The sequence below is a fragment of the Plasmodium knowlesi genome, assembly GCF_000006355.2.
Source record: "Plasmodium knowlesi strain H genome assembly, chromosome: 10".
Lineage (NCBI taxonomy): Eukaryota > Apicomplexa > Aconoidasida > Haemosporida > Plasmodiidae > Plasmodium > Plasmodium knowlesi.
Genome location: NC_011911.2, coordinates 320,552 through 344,339, shown reverse-complemented (window position 1 = coordinate 344,339; position 23,788 = coordinate 320,552). Strand labels below are relative to the sequence as shown.

Sequence of the window (23,788 nt, the reverse complement as noted above, 5' to 3'; positions counted from 1 at the left end):
GGTGGTTGTTTCCCTCCTTCACTGGCGCAGCCCATTTGTACGACCAATTTTATAAGACTTTTTTTTTTTTTTTTTTTTTTTTTTTTTTTTCCAATTCCACTCGGTAGTCGTTTGGGCATTCATCATCACAGCGTAAATCGTTAAATATGTGACGCTTTTAAATTGGGAGGGGATACTTCCTGAAGAGTAGCACAAGCAGAAGTTTTCACTTCTTGGCTGGCAGTGAAGTTATCCACATGGGATGAGTGAAGAAAAGGAGGGAAAAAGGTAGCACCAAAAAGGAAGCGCAATAGGAATAATCAATATTTCGAAATAAGCAGAATAAGCAAATTTAACATCAGCGTGAAAGCCAAGTAGTAAAAACATTACTATCACATGGAAGAAGAAAAGACCCAACCTGCCATAACCCCCACTTGCCGTTCACCCCCGAATGGACACATTTCCAACTTCTTATAACATGAAAAATTCCGAATCTGGAAGCACGGCATCGTTAGAGAGCGGTACGAATGTGCATGAGAGAAACATACTTTTTGAAGGGGAGGATGGCATGTCCAGATGCAGGAAACGGAAACGGAAGAGGAGGAGGGAACATGCGCACGAGGCAGACACGTTGGACGAATGGAACGAAGAGAAGGTAGCAAGTGAGACGAGCTATGCAGATAAAGAGAAGGATGGCAAAAGGGAGAAACGAAATGGACGATCACGCAAATGCGAAGATCTGCACACCAACGACAGTATCAGTAATTGTGAAAAATCTAGTGATCTATCCTTTTCAGATGGAAGTTGGTTTAAAAAGAAGGGTCACTCTGCTAGTGGAGATGACGAAATGAAGATGAGTCCGGCACACCGTGGGGGTACCACCACTGATAAGAGAATGAAGCGGAAAAAGAAAACTTCAAAATTGGGAAAAGGAAAGCAAAACGGCGCTGATCATTATTCGGAGAGCCGAAAAGAGGAAGAGATTTTTACAAACCTCTCCCAGATGGAGAGTGTGTTGAAGGGGAAACAAGGGGGAATGGTAATAGAAGACACGTGCAGTGATGGCGACAATGGTAACTACAACGGTTTCGATAGCGGTGTCGAGAAAGATGACCACTTCTCGGACGGAAGTGTCCTGAAGGAAGGCGATGCGAACGTGCTTCGCGACTGCGACCTGAGGGATTTCCACGGGAGCACGGGAAAAATAATCAAGTTGAGAATTCGGAATTTTTTAAACCATGAAAATTTGGAGATGTCTTTCAATTCAAATAAAAATATAATTATAGGGAAAAATGGAAAAGGAAAAAGTGCCATCGCTCAAGCTGTTGCAGTGGGATTAGGTAGTCAAGGAAAGCACGCAGGAAGAGATATCAGTCTCTCAAATTATATAAAAGATTACGATAAAAATAAAAAGAATTTAGTTTGTTATATAGAAATATTCTTGTCCAACTCTGGAAAAAATTCTTACAAGAGGGAATTATACGGAGATGTTATTGTAGTAAAGCGCATTTTGTCTGCACATACTAGTAAATTCTTTCTCTATGGAGTGAAGCAAAACACAAAGGATGGTACCTCCATGTATGTGCACGCCCCTGAAGTGGAAACTCCAGGAAAAGCGAATATTGCCACATGTGGAACTCCCCACGAACCTAATCCACCGAATCTAACGGATTGGAAAATCCATGGGCGTAATGCAAACAGGAGTGCAAGAAGAAAGGCATTCATAGATAGCTATCTGAACTTTATCAAACTAAATATAAGAAGCCCATGTGTGTATTTGGATCAAGAGAAGGGGAAGCAATTTTTTAGTAACATAACGGAAAAGGCATTGCACAAATTCTTTATGAATTCAGTGGGGCTAGATATAGTGGAATCCGAAATTGAGAAAGAGAATGAGCTATTAGAAAATTGCGTTGTTCAAATAAAGCATAAGGAGACTCAATTATCTCCACAGGTGGAAGAAATGAAGCGAATGAAAGAACGAAATGAAATGTTAAAAGGTGAATTCGAAAGGTTAAAAGTTTTGGATAATAATTACAAAATGGTTGTCTTCTTTAATCTTCTAAAGAATACCATCATTCTGTTCAATGAGTATTTAAAATCTGAAAATTTAAAAAACGAACAGGTAATTATAAGTATACAGAAAAAGATGAACAGACTTGTGGACCAAATTGAACTTGTAAAAATGGATGTCAAGAAGGTCGTCGAAAGGGATACAGAAGTTTACCATTTTGTAAAAAAGAACCAAGATAAAGTGGAAAAGTATACAGATATGATTTGCCAGTTGAATGAACTGAAGAATGAGTATGCTAATCGGAGGAACGAAATTGTGAGTTATTTGAGTTCCTTTGAGAAGGCCAAGGAAAATAAAAACCTCCTGCAGGAACATCTGCATAATTACCAATCCGAAATGGACAAGATTAATGAAAAAATGAAAGAAGAAACAGAGCGAGAGACACAACTTCGTAACGAAATCAGCAAGAGAGAAAACCAAATATATGAAATGGAGTACACCATAAGTAAAGGACACAACGCGGTCGAGGAAATAAGCAAGAAAATGCATCTCCTTAAAATACATTCCAGTAAAATTCAAAAAATAAAGAACACACAAATAAAGAGGAAGATTTACACCTACGGGTATGATATTTACTCGGTTCGGAGTAATATTTTAAAAAATTACAAAATTGTGAATTCTTCCGATGATTTCTGTTCCTCTGTGCTTTACCCACCAGAGCTGTTTCCCCACGGAAAGAACAGCGTATTGATTCATAATGAAAATGTAAAACAAACTCACGTTAAGGAGGAGAACTGCGATTTGGTATTTAAATATGAACCGATAGGACCGGTGGGCGAATACATACGGTTGAGGGAATCTGTCGTGAATGAGAAGGTATTATCAATCATTGAAAAACATCTAGGGGATCTCTTCTACTCTTGGCTAGTCAGTTGCTATGAAGACAAAAATAAACTGAGTAACATGGAAATAGAAAATAAGAACAAAATGAACATTATCGTAACGAACGCCTTTCAACACATAAACAGAAAAACGCTTTTACAAAATATTCACTCCATTTTAAACAAAATGAATGGAAAGACCATTTACTCCTTTTTGAATATCGATCTTCTTCCAACTTCGCTTCTCTTCTATCTGCATGATAATTTTAAAGTGGTTCAAACTTTGGTGTGTAACAATTCAGAAGAATTGCATGAACTTCTCAGAACAAACGATAAAAAAATTGTTAAGTCCATCTACGTGGTAGATGAATTTGTAGTAGTCAAGGTACTCCCCAATGGGGGATTGCATTACCAGCCTTCCAAAGAAGATTACTACAAGAAGCCCATGTTTCTGAATATGCACAATGAGGAACAGTCCATGTATAAGACAACTGAAGGGGGAACAACACTGGACCACAAGCATCAAAACGGGACGAACATCGTCACAAGTGGGGCAAATGGTACTGTTGATAACTCCAATGGTTTGACAACAACTGCGTCCACGAAGCATAACCCTGGGGAGGATGGCGTGGCAAATTCGGATTACAAAACGAATGAAGAAAATTTAAGCGAATTAGAAAAAAGGAAGGAGGAAAAAAACGAAGAAATTGTCAGAACCTCCAAAAAGTTACTATCCTGTAAAAACGTCTTAGAAAGTTTAAACGAATCCTTAAAAAAATGTCAATATGGTCAAGACGAATTGAAATACCAGCACCGAAATATCGAGGAACTGATACAAAACCATGACGACATTTTTTCTGAACAAATGGACTTGGAAATTAAAGAAAAAAATAAGGATATCGATGAAATAGATGAAAATGTTATAGAAATTGATAAGTATGTAGAAACACTGGAAGGGAAGAAGAGGAACACTCTTGATATTTGCCTAACCCACAAACGGTTAACATCAACACATGCTAATTACTTGAGTAGGAAAAAGAACAAAATTTCTAGCTTGATTGAAGAATATAACAATCTGTGTGAAGTTCTAACCAAACTGGAACGAGATAAACTGAGAAATGATGAAATCGCTTCCAAAAATAAGAGAAATTTCTTGGTAGCCATAAACAAGCTACACAATATTTATTTTGAATGCCTTGCAAATGAGTTTCCTATCGCGGACGCATTTTTGGAGAATCCTTTCCTGGTGCTAAGGGGAAGACCAGCTAATGTGCCAATAACCAACATTCTTATAGATCGCTCTGTGGAGGAGAATCAGGTGAAAGATGCTAACCCTGAGGGGGTGGAAGAATCACGTGGAGAAAACAGTACCCTGCGCAAACAATGTGAGGAGAAAACATATGAACATATAAAAAATGACGATGATGTTGAGGAAGGCACAGTGCGTGTTACCTTCACTGTGGAACATCCGAACAGCGGCACATCCAAGGGGGAGAGCATCTTCACCTGTGTTCCCCTCTCAAATCTGAGCTCCTTTAATCAACTCTTTGTCCTCTCAAGGAAGGACGAAGGCACCATGGACAAGGAGGAAAGTAATTACAATGTGGATGTCAATTCGTGTGATAAAAAAAGGGAAAGCGAAATAAAGGTCCTTCGAGATTTGGAACAATACGTAAAGGAAGTACTGACCGGGGGGAAGACTAGCACTAATAGGATCGAGAGCAACGTTGCTCCAATCGGGGGTAGCCATGGCAACTTGTTTAGCGAGGAAGGCGACAGTTGTGAGGAGGATGCAGCGAATAATACGACGAATAGCGCGGGGAAGGAATCTCCAGATGATGGCGCCAAAGCTGATGATATCGCCGTTGATCTGCTGGACGAAAACTACGCCGACGTGTTGTGGAAAAAGAGATGCAATAAAAAGAAGGAAATCACTGAGATGCTTAAAATAAACGGCTTTAACCAAAACGACAACACAGACAACTCCATAAAAAATTATTTCCACAGTTTAATTGAGCAGTACGAAAATGAAGAAAAAAGTTACAAGACACAAATGAAACAAATTAACGACTTGAAAAATAACTATGACATGCATTTGGCGAACATAAAGCTACGGAAAACTAAGTTTGGTCAAGTTTTAAAAAAAACAAAAGAGCAAATAACTACACACTTTAAAAATATGCTGAAGGGTATGAACAATTACCAAGGAAAAATAGAATTTGACGATTTAAACCGAAATTTAAAAGTTTTGGTTTCGATTAATCAAGATTTGTCCAAGAATATTTTTATGGAAATCAGCTCCTTGTCCGGTGGGGAGCGGTCAACCATTCAGATGGCTCTCCTGGCATCCTTGTCCCTCACGGAAACTTCTTCCTTCCACATCTTCGACGAGCTGGACGTGTACATGGACGAGCTCACTCGGGTGAAGAAGTAAGAATAAGCAGGAAAAATAAAAAAAAGTGAATAAACAAAATAAATAAAGTGAACTACCGGGGGAGCCTTACCGGAGAAGTAGCAATTTTACCCTGACCATGTTCGCATACTCTCCAAGAGACCATGCGAAATTAATGGATGTCCATAAAAGAGCCCCCCCCCCTCTACATTTTGCCTTTCCATCAAAAGGCACATTGCAACATTTGTAAAAACGCACACACAGATTATGTTTTATTTTCTCCCACCCCATCCTCATCAGCATGCAGCGCTTTTGTGAATTTATAGAACAGAACAACGACAAGCAGTACTTCTTCATCACGCCGCACATCGAAATAACGGAGTTGTTTTTAGGTAAGACATGCTCTCCACAATGCAATAGTGTTTGTGGCCGCGTGTAAAGGATAAAGGTATTGGTAAAATTGCCCCCCCTTCAAAGACGTCGTTATATTTGCCCGTGTTAACCCAATCCCAAAAGTTGCGCAAGCGTAAGTGCAAATGCGTGAATCCTTTTTTTTTTTTTTATCACCTTTGCAGGAGATGCCAAGGAGAAGAAAGCCAAAATATTAAATTTGTCTTGAACATTTGAATTAAAAAAGTATCTTTTTTTTTTTTTTCCCCACAATTCCTTTTTTTATGTTTAACTTGTTTTCTTCTTTGATAAAACGAATTTTAAAATGGTGTAGTCGTACGTAAGCGCGTATGGACCCGAATTGTATGTCGCCCATTCGTTTAGTTGCTTCTTCCTACTTTTTTTCTTTTTTTTCTTTTTTTTCTTTTTTTCCTTTTTTTTCTTTTTTTCGTGTTTGTGTGTACATGTACACAGTTTTACAAAAACGCTGTCAATAAACAATTGCTCAATTTTGCTCTTTCAAAGAAAGAAAAAAAAAATAACATTTTAAATGATCACACCGTCGTCAAGCATGCCTTTGATTTTCTCAATCGGTAAGAAAAGCATCACACTTATTTACTCCGTGGGCTGATCGCTTACGCACTGAAAACAGGGATATATTCGCCGCCCAGCCGGCCACAACAAGAACGGGTGGAACCACCACTAAAGACAACAATAAAGCCTTCACTGTTAATAATGATAATTTGATGAAATGCTAAATGAGCAAGAGTCGAAAAACTGTTTAAAAAAAAAAAAAAAAAAAAAAAAAAAATTAACTGATATGTAGAGGAAGCTATGAGTATGTACACACCAGGACTGGTAGAACGTACAAGTTAATTTGCACATGCGATGTCACACATTAGGCATGCGCTTGGCATTTTAAAATTAGCACGTACTAGGATGGGGGAAATTTCAAAAAAAGGAAAAAAAAGGGAGAAAAAGGAAAAAAAAAAAAAAAAAAAAAAGGGGGGGAAAAGTGAAGTGCTAGAAAGTCTAAATTGGAAAAACGTAAAAAGGGAACACTTTCGCACAATTAGAAAATATTTTTATAAACACGATTGCCTAAATGAAATTTAGACAACTGGGAGATTAAAAGTCTTAAAACAAATTAAAGAAATTTTTTTTTTTTTTTTTTTTTTTTTATTTGTATAGTACGTGATGGAACTATATCACACTTTAAAAGATTTTATGAATAACTTTGAAAGAGCGCAAGGGGTGGAAAGAAAAGGGGGGGGGAAAAAAAAGAAAAAAAAAAAGGGGGCAACAGTTGCAATGGTATCGCAGTGGCATAGTGGCAGTAACCGCAACGAGGGTGTATTGGCAAAAATGAAAAGGCAACATTCATGGAAAAACAAAAATTGGTCCAGGTCAGATCCCAACTACATGATGGTTCCTCCGACGGTGAAATTTTGAGGTGGTTATACGTGTACGATATAGTACACGATACGCACTTGATTTTTTTTTTTTTTTTTTTTTTTTTTTCCCTTCTTTCCGTCTTACTGGTGATCTCCCAATTAATCAGAAGGAATAAAAAACGGAAATTTCAAGGAATCATGAAATTTTTGGAATGCTTCACATTTTCCCGTGTCATAAAAAGTAGCTATTCTTATACACATTGTCACTTAAGCCATAAATTTTATTAGTGTAGGATTGAAGAATGTTATTTGCCTGACTGCTGTCACTATCATAATAGTTGCTTAAGTTTGATTTCCGACTGTTAAATTCTCCATTTTCATTGTTAGCATGAATATTTTGATGTATATTATTTAAGTATTTGGATATTTGGTCTTGATTCTGTTGCAAGAAGCGCTGTGTTTCATTATTTATTTGTTCATTGTAATTCTGCATGCGTTCGTTGATGCCATTTTTTATTCCATTTAAATTGTGCGAGTTTTTTAGAAAGTTGGCTGTTTTGTTTTGGCTTTGTGTCATTTGCGCGGCTCTCTTCTTTGATGTGGCGGCGGGAATGTTTTGCAGACCTTCGTTTTTGTCCATTGCAAAGTGGGTCATCAGGTTCGATGGGTATTCTTCTGTGCTTTGGTGGAGTAGAGAGTTGTACTGGCCTGCACCGACGTGGTTTCCCATTACGTTGTTGCGGTTATGGTGATTACTCCCGATTCGATTGTCACTGACATGGTTTCCACTGACATTATTCATGCCTACATGGTTTCCACTGACATTATTCATGCCTACATGATTTCCACTGACATTATTCATGCCTACATGGTTTCCACTCGCATTATTCATACCGACATGGTTTCCACTCGCATTATTCATGCCGACGTGGTTGCTGTTCATGCGCTTCGTGGTCATGTCGACGCAGTTGTCGTACATGCCTATGCTGTTGTCCACGTATTCACTGTCATTGACGTTTTTGTCGTTGCCCAAGTGCGAATTGCAGTTCATTATGTTGTTCAAAGCCATCATGTTAAAAACGTCTTCCTTATAATCATCGGTGCATGAATTAAAATGGTTGTAATAATCGTCCACGTGGTTAAAAGAGGTACTATTTTTCTCGTCTTCATTATTCACACACTGATCACAACCATTATTAATTAAATTGAGCTTATCCTCATAATTTCTTTCACAATTGTACTGTCCTAGGTTATAATAATTTTCGCTAAAAACTGGAAAATTCTTGTTCCGATTATTTTCCCTTGCATTAATATATGTCGAAAAAAATAAAATAAGCTTCAGTTTGGCAATTAGTCCAAGGGCTGCCAATACGTACAGTCTTTTAAATTTATCTTTTTCCTTTTCTGACATATTTACATAATTTTGTAAATTGATTCTCAAAAAGGTTAGCTGTGCTGAAATAGGCGTAATTAATCCTTCTATAAAATATATATCCTTCAAGTGTATTATAATATTTTCGCTAGTCACTTGGTAATTCATTGCTTCCGTTTCCCAATCCTTCACAAAATTACCATCAACCTGAGGAATTAGGGACTCTTTTAGCTTTAACAAAATATGAATTCTCTCCTTGAAATTTATTAAAGCCATCGTATCTTCCTGTATCTTATAAGTGGTTGGAAGAGGTAGTAGTCGCGTGCACACGCTTCGGTAATGTTGTTAAAAAGGTGAGCACAAGTTTGATGGCAATGTGTTGGAAATTCTACTTGCGGCGTTGTTCGCAATTATTCTTTCGGCTTGGGGGTTCCCAGCAGCTTTGATACCTCACTTTGATACCCCGTTTTGATGCCCGTTTTGATGCCCGTTTTGATGCACCGCTTTGATGCCCCGCTTTGCTACTTCCCCTTTTTTTATTCCTTCCCCGTCTATATGCGCCCTCCCCCTGTTCCTTTTTGGCTCCTCCTTTGGTGGCAAGTTGGATAGAAATATTTTTGGGAACAAAATTTTATTAACAATCTTAGGCGATGAATTGCAGTCCTCACGATCGCACATATATTTAAACACACAAGCGTGGAGGGCAGGAAATTTATTCTGGCCTGCTGAACGTACGTAGGCACAGGTATTTATGTTCTCGTGGGGAAGGGACACACCAGCAGGCACAAGCACATGTGTGTATGCGCATATATACACATATACTTATATGTATACGTACATGTACGCATGCAAACTTCTTTCGTCTCGCCCCTTTGAAAGTTAATTTTTAAGAAAAAGAAGAGGACAGTACGCACGAGGTGGGGAAAACATAAATCTACTATAAAACAAATGAAACAAGTTATCACAAAAAATCTTTAAAAATGCTTGTTTTAAAGGCATTCACAAAAAAAGCTGTCATTCAAAATTTTGACATAAAGACTGGGTTAAGTACAACTGAAAGGTTAAAAATGTTTGTAGCAAAATGAACAAGAGAAAAAATGGGAAGGATTGTCGTATGAAATGGCACAAAAAAAAAAAAAAAAAGGGGGGGAAAAAATGTGGAAAATAATGGGTGGGTGGATATGTATAGGCGAAGAAACGTGTGAACAGATGGGAGAATAAGTTTATGCTGGGTATGGTGAGCGAGTGAGCAAGCAGGTGTAGGAATAAAATGGGACGTGTAAAAAAAAAAAAGGAAAATAAAGAAAAAAGGCATGAAAATGAATGTAACACAGTCTCATGGAAAAATGACAAGCAAGGGAAAATGTGAAAATAGATTTTCAGTAGGTTTTTAATACTATGAAAATAAATCGATAAATGCAAAGGAAAAAATTTTTATGCAAAAAAAAAAAAAAAAAAAAAAAAAAAAACATAACATCCTGAACATGATGACATGGTCAGGTAAATATAGAGTACAGGGGGGGGAAAATAAAAACAAAATAACGTCGCAGGGTGGGGAAAACATGGGAAGGTGTAAAAAAAAAGGAGCATTGAGGTCTTGATATTTTTGGCCTTTCTCTGAGAGGGGTTAACCCCCAGTACTTAACTTCCACCGTTTCATTCCCAGCTTTTAACCTCTCGCATGCTAACCTTTTAACAATTTAAAAGCAACCGTTTCGCCCCGCCAGCGCGCAATCCCCTGTGCCCTTACACCTTTACACCCTCTACAAAATTCCCTAAAAGGCCCCGTAAAGGAAAATGGCTTAAAATCCTTCAAAAGGCATAGGTCGCGGTTTTTTCCGCTGTTTTTAACTTCTCAACATTTAAGGATTAAATTTGGTAACATGTTGGAAACACATATATGCGAAAAATCAGAAAAGTGAGTTCCCGGCACATGTGCATAGGAATATAAAAATGTACATATATGTAAGTACGCACAGTTACGTGTGAAGAAGCGCAGTGTTGAGGGTTCTGACAAATGCCTTTATTTTTAGCCCCATGAACAATCTGCGAAGAGACAATTTTCTTTTGCGCCTATTGGCGCTACCTCATTTTAACTTCGCCCCACATAAATTTTTATTTTTCTAAAAGTGGCAATATGACCGAACTGTTTTTTCTTTTTTTGCATGTACACATTTAGGCCGTAAAATGGGAGTTTCCGCGTGAACAAAAATCACGGGGCTGCAAAATGTGCCCCTTTTTTTTTTTTTCGCCCCTTCCCATTTTTCTTGTTTCTTAGTCGAAATAGTTAGCCAAAATATGTTGCCCTCCCTTTTTCCCATTTTTCACCTAGATTACTGTAATGCAGTTCCACTTATGTTGTTTCACTTGCTAATTTTCCGCGCACTTACTTTTTCGCGTTGCGCTTAAAATGTATTTGCCTTTTAAAATGGCTAAAAAATGTGCCGCAAGGAGTGTAACCAACTTGAAAATTAAAAAGAGGAATAGGAGCATGAATTTTTAAAATGAAAAATTAGCTTTATGAGTACTTTTTTTTTTTTTTTTTTTTCTTAATATTTTTTCTTTTCTTCCTACTTGCAGGAGTAACTCCAAAATAACGCGTTCTCCTTACATTAGCAAGAAGTTAGCATAATTTTTTTTTTTTTTTTCTTCCTTTACAATTTATAAAAACCGATTTGCCCCATCTTGGCTCTTCCATTTTTATCTTATTGTTTGCCTGAAAGGATTTACTCATCCTACTGCGTTGCTGATGTTCGGCAGTTAAAACGGAACTTTCTTGCGCCACACAAAGGTGTCTCCAAATGGGCACATGCTAAGGAGAACGCGGTGATGATCCCATTGCTCACATATGTACACATTTTATCCAATGTGCTATGCGCAGGTTTTCCTTCCAGTTTATTCCATCGTGTAAATTAGTTTTCCATCAGATGGAAAGAACCATACTTGCCATATAGAAAATCATGGATAGGGTGACCAAACAATGAGGGGTTGTGCCTATATTCCTGATGGGTGTTAATTCATGTGGCGATTTTTACTTCTTTAAAACTTACGCTAACATGTGATAAGGGCATTAGTGCAAACATATGCAATTAGCGTGTGCGCGAAGGGGGGGAAAGGTCCTATAACTACTTACCTGGTGCACACATGAAAGGGATATCACGGTTAGAAATGAAGAAAATGTTGTGCTACGGGGAAATAGGAAGAGCAGTTCTTAAATCACAGTAGTGGTGACAGGAAATTGAAGAATAACTGTGCCATTTATGTTTTGTTTTATATTGTATGTCGAAACTGAGTAAGCGCTATCGCGGGTGTTTTTCCCAGGGGGCTATTTCCAAATTGAAAAGTAAAAGGATTGCATTCCCCCCTGTGGCATGCTGCGTTGGAGTTCATACTCAAAATTGCCAAAAGGGGTAAGAGGTCTTCTCGTTTTGTTCAATGCTTTTTTCAACTTAACACCTGCATATTTTTTTTTTTTTTTTTTTTTTTTTTTTTTCATGTGGCCATTTGCATAACCCCTTGGACGCATGGAAAAGGAAGTGATAGAAAGGAATTCACATGGTTAACTTTTCTTTATCCAATAAAAAATTCCAATTTTCACATTAGGGGAACATCATGATGATCACTTTTGGTATATTAATTATCCTTCCGTTCTTAGGACATAATCATTTTTGAGGTTAAAAAAAAAAAAAAAAAAAAGGCTTACCTGTGTGTTTTCCCGAATAAGGCTAAACTTGCATCATCTGATTTTTTTTTTTTTTCTTTTCTCCTTTCGGTGTTTCTAATGCGCCCCACTTCCCAGACAAAAGGACACCATCTGTCCGTGCGATATGTATATGTGCGCACATGTGGCTTACCCCCCTTTGCATACACAGACTTGTTTAAACGTGCTTAAATATTCGTATGCAACGGTACACACAGATGGCTCCTTCGACACGCACCCCTAAAATGGCAGTTCACATTGGGGTTTAGAACATTTGGAAAAAGGCAATAGGAAATTATTAGATAAGAAGGGCGCACCAATTAAAGCTCTCCAAAAATTCAGCATGAGGATTGGCAGTGACGTGTAATTTGTTTTTTTTTTTTTCTGTTTTTTACATACCTTACTTTTTCTTTTTTTTTTTTTTTTCACTCATCTTATTTTTTTCATCTACCGTTCTTGTTTTTTATATTTTCATTCCAAAAATGAAGGTAAGGTTTTTTTTTTTTTAAACAAGTAACATGTTGTTTTCGCAAATCGACGTGAAGTCAACAAGAAAAATAAAATAAAGTAAAACCAGCGGAAAGGTACATTTCAAGGGAAAGCGAAACGGGAAGGAATTTTCGTTCATCGAAGGGGAAGAGCAGAGTGCAATACAAAAAAGGGTGGCCTATTTTTGCACGTTTCAAAAGGGGGCGACATAGGAAAAGGCATTTAGGGGAATAGGTGCACACTGTGAGGTCCACTTGGATCAGCACGCCGGCGCACACACCACCACCACAACCACCCCTTGTAAATTTGGAAGATGCCAAGTGAGCGCATAATGATGGAGGGGAGCGACCGGTACATTTCCAACTCCTATTTGGAGGAATTCAACGAATCAGACAATAACGAACAGGTAATAAGAAGGAAGATTAACGAATATGCTTTCAAGCTAAATAACGAAATGGATCGTCACTCAAGCCAATCCATATATTGTGGAGTGGGTGGAATCGTCTACATGGATATCATCCTGTACGAAGGTAATGACGATTACACGTTTTTACAATTTGGAAATGACATAGTGAGGAAAATAAATTCTTACAGAGGGAAAGACACAGTTAGTTTTTTAGAAGGACCCAGCGGATTGTACAGCTTGGCTATCATACTGCATTACTATATGGAAAACCATTCAAGTGTAGACAAGTATATACAATACTTGGTTACTTATTTGAAGGATAAGAATGAGGAATTGGTATCAATAAGTGGAGAGTGTGAATTGCTATATGGAAAATGTGGTTGCATATATTCCTTCCTCTTATGTAAAAATATATGGATGAAATCATACCACAAATACACCATATTGCAGAATTTGTATATGACTATAACCTCCATTTTTGAATATGGCTTACTAAAAGCTTCCACCATGTGGAACGTGACATCCCTCTCACTATACTTCGAATGGCATGAACACATTTACCTCGGTGCAGCCCATGGCTATGCAGGCATATTCCTCGTCTTGTATAAAATGATCATGTTTTTTCATAACAATTTGAAAGAGCTATGTGAAGCGTTGCTAGGAGTTCATAGTATTGCCACCCCAGAGGTAGAGGATGAGGAAAAGTACAAAAGCTGTAGAAGCAACACCATGCAAAAGCTCAATGAATATCTGTACTTAATATATCAAGTAACTGATCAAATTATGAACTTGTACCTTACGGAGGATTTTAATGTTTATTCTTCCATTAAGAAAAATAAACAACACAAAAAAAATGACACATTAGTTCAGTGGTGTCACGGAAATATCGGATTTGTCATTTTAATAATTGAGTTGCTGAAATGTCCATTTGCCCCAAACCATTTTGTCAATAAGTATAACAAAACATATTTGGAAAAAATGGGCCTTCTCATATGGGAACGAGGGTTATTATACAAAGGGATGGGTCTTTGCCATGGCATTCCAGGTAACGGAATCGCCTTCTTATACCTGTATAAGTATACGGGTGAGAGGAGTTGGTACATTAAAGCCTTGAAGTATGCTCTCTTTTGTATTAAATATTTTGACCGGCTCTACAGCGTGCCAGACAGACCTAATTCGCTATTCGAGGGGTATGCAGGATTGGTTGTCTTCCTTAACTTTGTTTTGAAACCCGACTCGACTTACTTCCCAGGATATGACACCCCCCCCGATTTGCTCCAAACGTCGGGATAGCAGCATTGGGAAGTGGGCGTGTACTTCCGGATTCTTCCTTAAAGATGAAGAGGAGTTCCAACACACACATTTATAAAATGTACCTATTCACATGCACACCTCTCCATGTGTGTTTTTCTCCACCCAACGGTGGGCATATCGAGATGCCCCACTTGGTCCATCCAAGCAGGGGACCCAACACTGCATGTACACTATCATATGTAATACCATTGCTATACGCGAAGTGGTAAAAGAGCCAATCGCATAATTACAAAAGAAAAAAAAAAAAAAGGCAAAAATGTTGCAAAAATGTTGCAAAAATGTTGCAAGAATGTTGCAAAAATGTTGCAAAAATGTTGCAAAAATGTTGAAAAAATGTTGCAAAAATATTGCAAAAATGTTACTTTAGAATGTACCTACCTCGTAGCTTTTTGCGCAGCGAAGGGACCGCTTCCGACAGGGGAGTTAACACTCCCTTCATCATCAGTACATCTCCGTCATTTTAACTACATGTCTACTTACTCATACCATTATTCGAACGCATGCATACTTTTTGTTTAATCCATTTGTGTGCCCTTTTTACGTTATTTTCGTCCATCTCCTTTAACCCTATAAAGAATTCATCTCACTGTAAAATATTACAAATGTGATTAAGCCCGATAAATCCAAAGGATATCGTTAATTGGGTACGTATAGAAAGGAACATATGCACAATGCCCCTTGAGCATCAAATAAAATTCTTCGTAGCAACGACGTGGGGAAATACTTTGCGTGTCGTTCAGTTGCCCCAGTGGGCTGATGTTGAAGGGGAGAATGCCCTCTCGAAGAAGCATCCCACGGATGCAGCGGAAATTAGAAGTAGAATTAGGACAAACGAAAAGGATAAGTGTAAGAATTTGTACTGAACGTCAGATGGCGAATTAGTCTCCTCTTTGCAAGAATACAAAAAAGGAGGAGGACAGGATTTCTACCCTGTCGGTGGGGACGGTAATTATTCACCATGTCATCCCTATGTATGTAGTAACGGACGGGTTAATTGAACAAAAAAAAAAAAAAATAAAAAATAAAAAAAAAAATAAAAAAATAAAAAAATAAAATAAAATAAATAAACACGTAAAAAGAGATCACACGATGTACGTCCAAACGTGGTTGAGGAAAAAACGAAACAGGAGACACTGACACGAATATGATACAATGGATGAAAAGTTGCCAAGGGGGAGGTGAGCACTACAACACGAACTCAAATTGATATCGAACGGGATGGGAAGTATGAACACACACTACAACTATGTGGCAAAATTCAGGCAAAAGGATTCCAAACTTCCATTCGACCCAGCCACGGTTAAATACACCTTAGTGCGAGAAGATCCAGCGGGGGTAGACGAACCTCTTGATCCTTTCCTTACTTTGTCAATTGGCACAGAATGGGAAGGAGGTACCCCATTTTGTAATGTCATTTTAGGTTTTTCCTTTTTCCTAATTACATAAGCATTTAAGCATGAAACATCATAGACAGCCATTTTTATTTTCTTCTCTGTCTTTAAAAAAATTTTTCCATTCTTGTTCCTTCTCAACTTCCATATGGAGATGTACTGATCCCAGGAGACGCCTGCCACGAAATTGGAGAAGAGGACCAACGACCTGATGGAAGACAAATGCGCGTTGGTAAAACTCCTCTTCTGTACAACTGTCACGTGTATATGGTTAGGCTCTCCATTTATCATATTTTCGATAGGAAGACAAATTTTCAACGTGAGAACATTTAAGGATTGATCATCCCCGCAGGTGAATATCTCTATTGTGTCTTTCTTCCTCTTAGCACATATTTTGTTTATTCCATTCTGATGCAACTTCACCTTTTCCATCAGCGGTATTAGTTTTTTTCCAAAATGGTAAAAATGAATTTCTCCGTTATTTAATCCACAGCATAGTATACTCCCCAGGAATATCTTACTTCCCTTTCGTTTGTTTAGGAAAAGCTTCTCAGTCGGTTCCTGTACATTGTTCTCATAGCCACAGCTTACTTGTTGTAGTGCGTCTTCTTCCACGTTGTTATTCTGAGGGGACTTTGCACCTTCACATTTTTCTTCTTTTTTCCTCCCATTCGCCTGCTCAGCTTCAACTCTGCTATTTCCGTTATCGTTTGGCATGCGTAAGTGCCCCTCAAATTGTTCACATGAACATCTTCGTTTTTCTACCTCTGCAGAGTTGCCAAATAAAAATATTTTTTGAGGAAAGAAGCTTGGTAGAGGGCCCTTTCCATCGTGTAGCCCATTAGGTGCGAAAGAATCACTCAAAAAAATGTCCGTTAAATTTAAAGCCAAAATGGTGCTACCCAAATTGTATGAACATACTAAATAAGCTAGTTGCACAACTTTGCAAAAAATTATGTTCTCATAATGCGTAAATTCATACTCTCCTGTGTAGTGAAGTATAAGCCCAAGTGATGTGCCAACGAGTAGATCCACCCTAATGCGATGTTTGTTTCCATCAGAAAGTAAAAGACTGAAATTTCCCTGTACAGATAGAAAGCGCAAATCGCTGGAAAACTTCTGCACTCGTACTTTTTCTACATGATAAATTATTGGTGTGTTTTGAGCACCCATATATAGGTAAAAAATATTAATCGAGTTTTTTGCTCCAACGCTCGTTAGCAGTTTTAATCTTTTAAAATAGTGAAAGGGGTTATCCAAGAAGCACATGTAAAATATCGGCTCACTGTGGTTATACACATTTTGGATGATATCCATTCTGTGATTTAAAACGTTAATTTGGCTTTGCCTGAAGGGGGGATTTTTATGTGTGCTCCTTTTGAGGGATGCACCGATGGAGGGAGAGTAATGCTTGTTCCGTGGAGGAAATTCCGTATCGTCAATTATGCTGCTAGATAGTCTACCATCCTTTTTGTCGTCCTTGAAGGGAGCGCCCAGTTTTTCTTTCCACCTGCCACCCATGTTATTCCAGCAATTGGTATTTGTTTTCCCCTTGTTTAAGAAGCACTTCTTTTTCCATTTTGCAGGACACCACTTATTCACGTGAACAATCTTGATCGTTCCATCCTCCGAACATGTGCACAAATATCTTTTATTCACCCACAGTACGCACGAAACATTTTTGGAGTGAAACCCTGCATTGATGTATATTTGCTCGTATGGGACAGTGGCCTTCTTCTGTGTGCTGCACAACGTTTTCAAGTTAAAGTGGATATTCTTCTCTTTACAAAAACAGAAAGAAAATGCTTTTGTGAAACCTGGAGAAAATTTCGTGAACATACTGAGGGGGCGTCTGAAGCCACCGCACTCGACGGATAGGTACTCCACTTTGTTTTTCAAATCGTACAGAACGAATTGTTTATCCTTAAAGCAGCAAATGAACATGTTCTGTGTATTTTCCTCTTCACCATGTGTTGGCGCAATGTTTCTCTGCAATTTTGAGTTCGCTGGTCCAGGGATGTCTTCACCGTATTCGTGTTCTACTTTTCCTATGTAATCCACTTCTTTATCCAGCTCCAGATTCAACCCCCCGTATACGGCCCTATAATTACGAATGGGCATTGGGAGCAACTTATAAATGGAGGTATAATAACCAACTTTAATTAAGCAAAGTTTGTATAAGGTATACATCCCGTTTCCATCCTTATACAACTGGTACTTAAGGACTTGCCCGTTCTGCCCACATGAGTACACAAAGCGATCTATTATCTTAATGTCAAATACTTTTCTATTACTATGGACACGTAATTTGTGCTTCGATTTGACAAAAGAATTAGCAAAGTCGTAAATCACTTCCTCTGAATTATGCTTTATGGGTGTCTTTACATAGATAATAAAGATACACCCATATTCATCGCCCACCAAAAATATGATACCCATTTTTTTTTTTCTTTGCTTCAAAAGATAATTCACTGAAATTATTTTGGATTTCTTATTCTTCACGTCGATTTCTGTTTGCGCGACTTTCTTTACGTCCATCTTGTGTCCACTTTTTTGTGCGCTAAATATTTGAATAACTCCCGTGTGGTCAAAAACGGCTAGAAGTAACGCATCGATGTGTACCACTCTGCTATCGCTGTGCATCTCGTGATAGTTGTCCCTTCTGTACTGACATGGGTCCGCCTCATGGTTATACACAATTTGGTAGAAGCTGTTTATTGTATGGGGGTCAGCATTGTTGTGTCGGCTTTTACTGAAGCCCCCATCGGAGCCCCCTCCCTCCACCTCCTTCTTCACCAACGCGTGCAGAACATCTTCAACATTGTCATACCTCCCATGGGAAATCAACCTGTCGTAATTCACCGATGCCAGGGGGACCAAACACATCTCACTAATGCGATGGTTGAAGCACCTAAAATAAGTTAGCTCCTTATTCTGTTCATCGGATTTTATCAACTCAGTTTGAATATTTTCATATTTTAAAAAAATGAAACAGCAAAATCCGTTGCTAAATCCAAGGCATATATAATCCAAGCCATGAAAAGCCAGGCATGTCAAGAAGTAGTTTTTCTTTTCCTCCTCATAAATTAACAATACTTCTATATTTTCCGGGTTCTTCGTTTTAAAGATGTATATGCATCCTGCATTAGTGCTGATTATTATGTCGTACAAATTTACGTGGCTTACCGACCTGATCCAGTCGTTACTCTGTTTTAGTTTTTCCTCCAGGTAGTCGACTACAAAGTGGATGGAATCGTTTTGTTCTATCAGGTCCTTTGCACGTGCATACTGTGTACTCCGATCGTTTGGTAACTGATCGCAGGGGTTACTCTGCTCTGTATACGCTCGTTGATTAACGTTGGAAAGGATTTCATCACCCGTGCGATTCACCTCTTTCAACCCAGCCATGAGGATGTCATCATTGCGTTTACTTTCCGAATGGCCCCCCCTGCAAACGCTTTCGTCATTCGTTATTTGCTCAGTGCTCGTGTGAGTGCACTTCTTTGGCTCCGGTGGGCCAACTACACCGTTGGGGCGAGCAGCAGTGGTGGAGGAGGCATTCTTCTCCCCCCTTCGGGGACCTCTACTTGAAGCAGTAGTAGCTCTATTTCTTCTACCCCCACAGGACAAGGACTTGACATGCACAGTGCCATTGTCACTACCTGAAATTATCACCCCCAAAGGTGCGTGGAAGCAGATACATCTGACGGTGCTTCCGTTATTGTTGCTGAATTGAAAATAATTCTGGGCATTTCCTTTTTCGTAGACAATGCAAGTGGAGTCTTCGCTGCATGTCATGAAATAAATCTCCTTGTTGAACATTCCCATGTCGATGTCCCATATGCGGGCGTCGTGTCCAGTAAGTACCTTGACGCATTTGTAGTGATGCTGTCCGTAGCAACGTACAAAGTTACGCTGAATTAATTCGTTTCCATTTTGTGTATTCATAACGGGCTGTTCCCTTTCCCTTTTTACACGCATCCGTCTCCATATGCGTCCTTCTCTGTCATCCGACACGGAGCCTACATATTTGTGCTCTTGAAAATACTTGACCTTAAATATAATTCCTCTGTGTCCTGATAATTCTTGAAAATGTTCTAACGGAATTATTTTTTTTTGGAGGAAAAATTTTACAGTCTTTTTATTTTTTCTCAATTTGAAATTCCATAATAATATTTTGTTAAAAGGGGTTCCACCAGCTACCTCAATTTTGTACACTTCCTTTTTCTCATCAATGAAAATGTCTGCACTGTATAGGAGGTGTATTCCTCTGAACTTATATTTCCTCAGGCTGATGCCTCTGTAAATATGTAGTAGTACAACGCTTCCATTGCTTAAGCATAGAAGAATCACATTGCCGTTATTCTTTATGGCACGAGTTCCTTTCCCATTCGCACCGTTGTGTCTCTCATTTGTGTGTTCATAAGTAGGGACTAGAAACTTTGCCCGTAGTATCCATTTGTTGGTGCAGTACTTGCTAAGCAGTTTTAAAGAACAAGTTTTACCATTTGAAGAAATATTTAACCTATAGCAATAAATTTTGTGCACCCCATGGGCAATTAATATACCACCATTGGGGGACCTCCTTTGAAATGTCAATCCGTAGATGTTGCTGCTTGTTGACGCTGCAAAATGTAGAAGCACATCCACAGTTGTTATGTTTATTATTTTTATTGTATTTCCAAAGGATACGCACACTAGCTCTCCGTCGATAATGCACACTGCCTTGACGCCATGGTTCGCGCATATTCGTCTACACTCAACCATTGCGTGGTTTTTTCCTGCTGGCATCGTGGGTAGACCGTTTACCGATGCAGTTCTCATTCGAATGAACCCTTTTGAAGATGCACTTTGAATGCAGATCCAACCTTCTCAGCGAAACTTTTTCTCTTTATGCACGCTCCGTTTGGTATATGCCTTTTGAATTTTCAGGCTCTCCATTTAGCAGATGTGCCTTCACGACAGACGCGCCTTTCCACTAAATGCATCTTCCCAACGCATCCCTCTTTTAGAATCCACCTTCCTGTGGAGACGCTGCCTGATTCCCTTCTGAGCAGTATGTCCTCTTCCAAAAGTCGCGGATCCGAAGGGTCAACTATTTTCTGAAGTTTTTTTTTGACAGAATTGTATCGAACACAGATTAATATTTATATACGTAGATTTTATTGAGCCAAACAGAATAGCCCCTGCTCGTTTTGCATCTTGTACCACCGAAGGGGGTTAACTCTCCACGGATTCGATGCGATGCGACGAAAACGAGATGCACAAAGCTACACAATAAATGCTTCGAAATTGACTTTCAACAATTAATAATATTTTATATTATTTTTTTATATTACTTCGAAGCGCAAATAAAATGACGCCCCCTTTTTTTTTTTGGAACCTTTTAAATGTTTAAGCAGCTGCCCCCAATGTGGGTTCTACGATGCGGCGTACCCATTAATATCGAACCTGTGAATCATTTTGCCAATATATTTTTTCTTCTTCTATCCATTAATTTTAACAACACTGACTTCTGGATTAAAAAGGTAAATTTTCGCCTGAACAACATGAACAGCGAAAAAAAAAAAAAAAAAAAAAAAAAAAAAAAAAAAGAAAAATGCTTACTTAAAGCAAATACGATCCAAATATCAGAATTGTACTCACCCTAAATGGGGTGAACATTATTTTCCGTTATTAGCACAAAACATGGTAGCATTCATACATTAGTAAGTGTGCATGTATATGCGAGTAAGACCATGTCACTTGTAAAGCTCTCCTGATTCTCCCTTTTGCCTTTTTCCCAAATTTCACGGAAAACCCTTTTATCTTCACACTTCCACGAATATCATCCATCCCGCGTCAAAGTCACCTACGCCATGGACTTCAGATAATGAATTAAAATACTTGCTGCCACGTAGACATTTAAAGAGTTAGTCATTTCGTGCATGGGCAAACTTATCCTACAAAAAAAGGAGAAAAAAAAAAAAAAAAAAAAAAAATGGGAAGGGGGGACAAAATTAACTAACATATGAAACTGAATAACAAATGAAATGATTTGTAAAAGGTATATCTTCGTGGATTTCCACAGCTGCAACTTTTTCACGTGCACGAAATTTTCATGTTACGGTTTTGCGAAGTTCAACACGTCCGCGTGCGGGCCGGTGGATTCATTCCCCAAAATGAGACACACTCCCTTCCCTTGTTCACTTGTCTCTTTTAAAATGTGGACTGGATTCACTCCATTCGTATGTGCCACAACTGGAAGCAACTTATGTGAATCGCAGAATTGTCTTAGTTCTACATATGAGCCGAATAGATAAGGAATTTGAAAATGTGATCCGTTCGTCACTTCGATAACTTTGTGATTAAATGGGTCCACTGTGTTATGAACATAAAAGAGATAATCAACACCCATGGAGGCGGCTGTGTTTAATATTTTTCCCAAGTTATACGCATATCGTATTCTATCAAAAGCTAGCAAAAATTTGATGGGTTCTTTTGGTTGAACCGACTTTGGTAATTTCACTACAGCCACAGCATCGTTTCTCGCTTCTTTGTTAACTTTTAAGGTGTCACGAAAAATGTAATTTAGCGTATCGATGTCTGTATAATAAAGTTTGGAACATTTCTCTTTAAAATGATCCAATAAACTTTTGCTCTTTGATAAAATAACTTCAAATGTAAGATTGTGGTTACTCGCCAAATGTGTAATAGTAGAGGACTCTTTTACAAAAAAGGAGTTCATTTTTTTTCGGAAGTTCCTTTTCTTCCTTAACCTTATTATGTACTTCATCATTTTGGACCTTTTGGAAATGCTCAGATATTCGTTGTCCCCTTTTGGGGATCTGTCTACATGGCATGCTCCCCGCAGCAGCTCCGTTTTCCTGTTCCTCTTCTCTTTGTGGTTTATCCAGTGAGGGGGTGCACACTCAATGTCGTTACATTCGGGGCCACTTCCAGGGCTACTTGTGCGACTCCCCTCGTAGATGCTCTCACCCACAGCCGTCGAGTGCCGCCTCTCTGGGCGAAACTTCATTACATCCTCCAGACGAGCAACACATGGCGGATGTGAAAAAAAGCGCTCTGAGAAAAAACATTTATCAGTCGCGCGTCTCCTTATAATAGTTGTAAAGGAAAACATTTTAATTCGTCGCCTTATGAGAGTAGCATTGTCACCATCATCCCCTTTGTCCGTGGTGCATCATTTTGTAAATGCCCTTTCGATGGGGAGAAGGCTATTCCGACGTGCTTTTCTAAATAATATTCGCTTGCCAATGTACAGTTTAAGGGATGAAGAAAAAAAAGAAAAGAAAAGGAAAAAAGTATGTATGCCGTGTGAAGAAGAAAATTTTTTGATTAATAGGCAGTCACAATAACTTCCTATGAAATGTATTATCCGTTGTTGCTTTACACCGTGGGGATAAGTGCAAAAAAATGTCTTAGCACAATTTGTTTTGGCCAACATCAAATTATTCACCTTCGAAAAAATCGTCACACTGTTTGAAGGAGTGTTAAATATGAAGCCATGGATGAGCCTTTTTAAAACATACTTATTTTGTATATCACCGGGTTTGTTCATTAAAAAAAAAAAAATTGCTTCCACAGTGAAACGCAATTTATACTAAGAAAAGCTCCGACAGGGATCGAACTTCCAAGCACGCGGGTTCAATATAGGCAAGCCCATCTTTTATGAAGGAGAAAAAGGGCATGGCGAAAATGAAAATAGTAAAATGGTAGCATATGGTGAGTACGAAATATGGGGAAAAAGTACGAAATTTTCCGCCCTATGAATCACCCCTTTACGAATAATTCCGTAGCACAATTTAGCAAGTACAAAAAAAAAAAAAAAAAAGAGAAAGAAAGAGAGAAAGAAAGAAAGAATGATGTCAAAATAAACTGTTACAATCTGTTTTGCCTTCGCACAAACAGGAAAAATGTTCCTTCTTTTCCTTCCCTCCAACGCCCGCAGTTTTTTTACTGCAAAAGGGAAGCAAACTCAAAATAACGAATTAATGGAGGAACACACACCGGAAAAACAATCGAAAGAAAGATAAACATTTCACTACACTCATTTCATTCATATC

The 23,788-nt window shown here is 38.5% G+C and overlaps 5 protein-coding genes across 5 annotated transcripts; 2 read left to right on the top strand and 3 right to left on the bottom strand.

Annotated features, from left to right (window-relative positions):
- Positions 1 to 430: 430 nt before the first annotated feature.
- On the top strand, positions 431 to 5,885 carry PKNH_1007600 (structural maintenance of chromosomes protein 6, putative; the record flags this gene model as incomplete). Its single annotated transcript, XM_002259522.1, has 3 exons — positions 431 to 5,304; positions 5,567 to 5,658; positions 5,842 to 5,885. The coding sequence occupies 3 exons, from the start codon at positions 431 to 433 to the stop codon at positions 5,883 to 5,885; spliced, it is 5,010 nt and encodes a 1,669-aa protein (XP_002259558.1).
- Positions 5,886 to 7,282: 1,397 nt separating this feature from the next.
- Positions 7,283 to 8,698, bottom strand: PKNH_1007500 (conserved protein, unknown function; the record flags this gene model as incomplete). Its single annotated transcript, XM_002259521.1, has 1 exon — positions 7,283 to 8,698. One exon carries the CDS (start codon positions 8,696 to 8,698, stop codon positions 7,283 to 7,285), a length of 1,416 nt encoding a protein of 471 aa, XP_002259557.1.
- Positions 8,699 to 12,924: 4,226 nt separating this feature from the next.
- PKNH_1007400 (7-helix-1 protein, putative) lies at positions 12,925 to 14,310 on the top strand (the record flags this gene model as incomplete). The annotated part of the gene is made up of 1 exon (XM_002259520.1): positions 12,925 to 14,310. The coding sequence occupies one exon, from the start codon at positions 12,925 to 12,927 to the stop codon at positions 14,308 to 14,310; it is 1,386 nt and encodes a 461-aa protein (XP_002259556.1).
- Positions 14,311 to 15,575: 1,265 nt separating this feature from the next.
- Positions 15,576 to 20,546, bottom strand: PKNH_1007300 (WD repeat-containing protein, putative; the record flags this gene model as incomplete). The annotated part of the gene is made up of 1 exon (XM_002259519.1): positions 15,576 to 20,546. One exon carries the CDS (start codon positions 20,544 to 20,546, stop codon positions 15,576 to 15,578), a length of 4,971 nt encoding a protein of 1,656 aa, XP_002259555.1.
- A 1,027-nt stretch (positions 20,547 to 21,573) lies between these two features.
- Positions 21,574 to 22,740, bottom strand: PKNH_1007200 (RNA methyltransferase, putative; the record flags this gene model as incomplete). The annotated part of the gene is made up of 2 exons (XM_002259518.1): positions 21,574 to 21,664; positions 21,830 to 22,740. 2 exons carry the CDS (start codon positions 22,738 to 22,740, stop codon positions 21,574 to 21,576), a joined length of 1,002 nt encoding a protein of 333 aa, XP_002259554.1.
- Between the last annotated feature and the right edge of the window lie 1,048 nt (positions 22,741 to 23,788).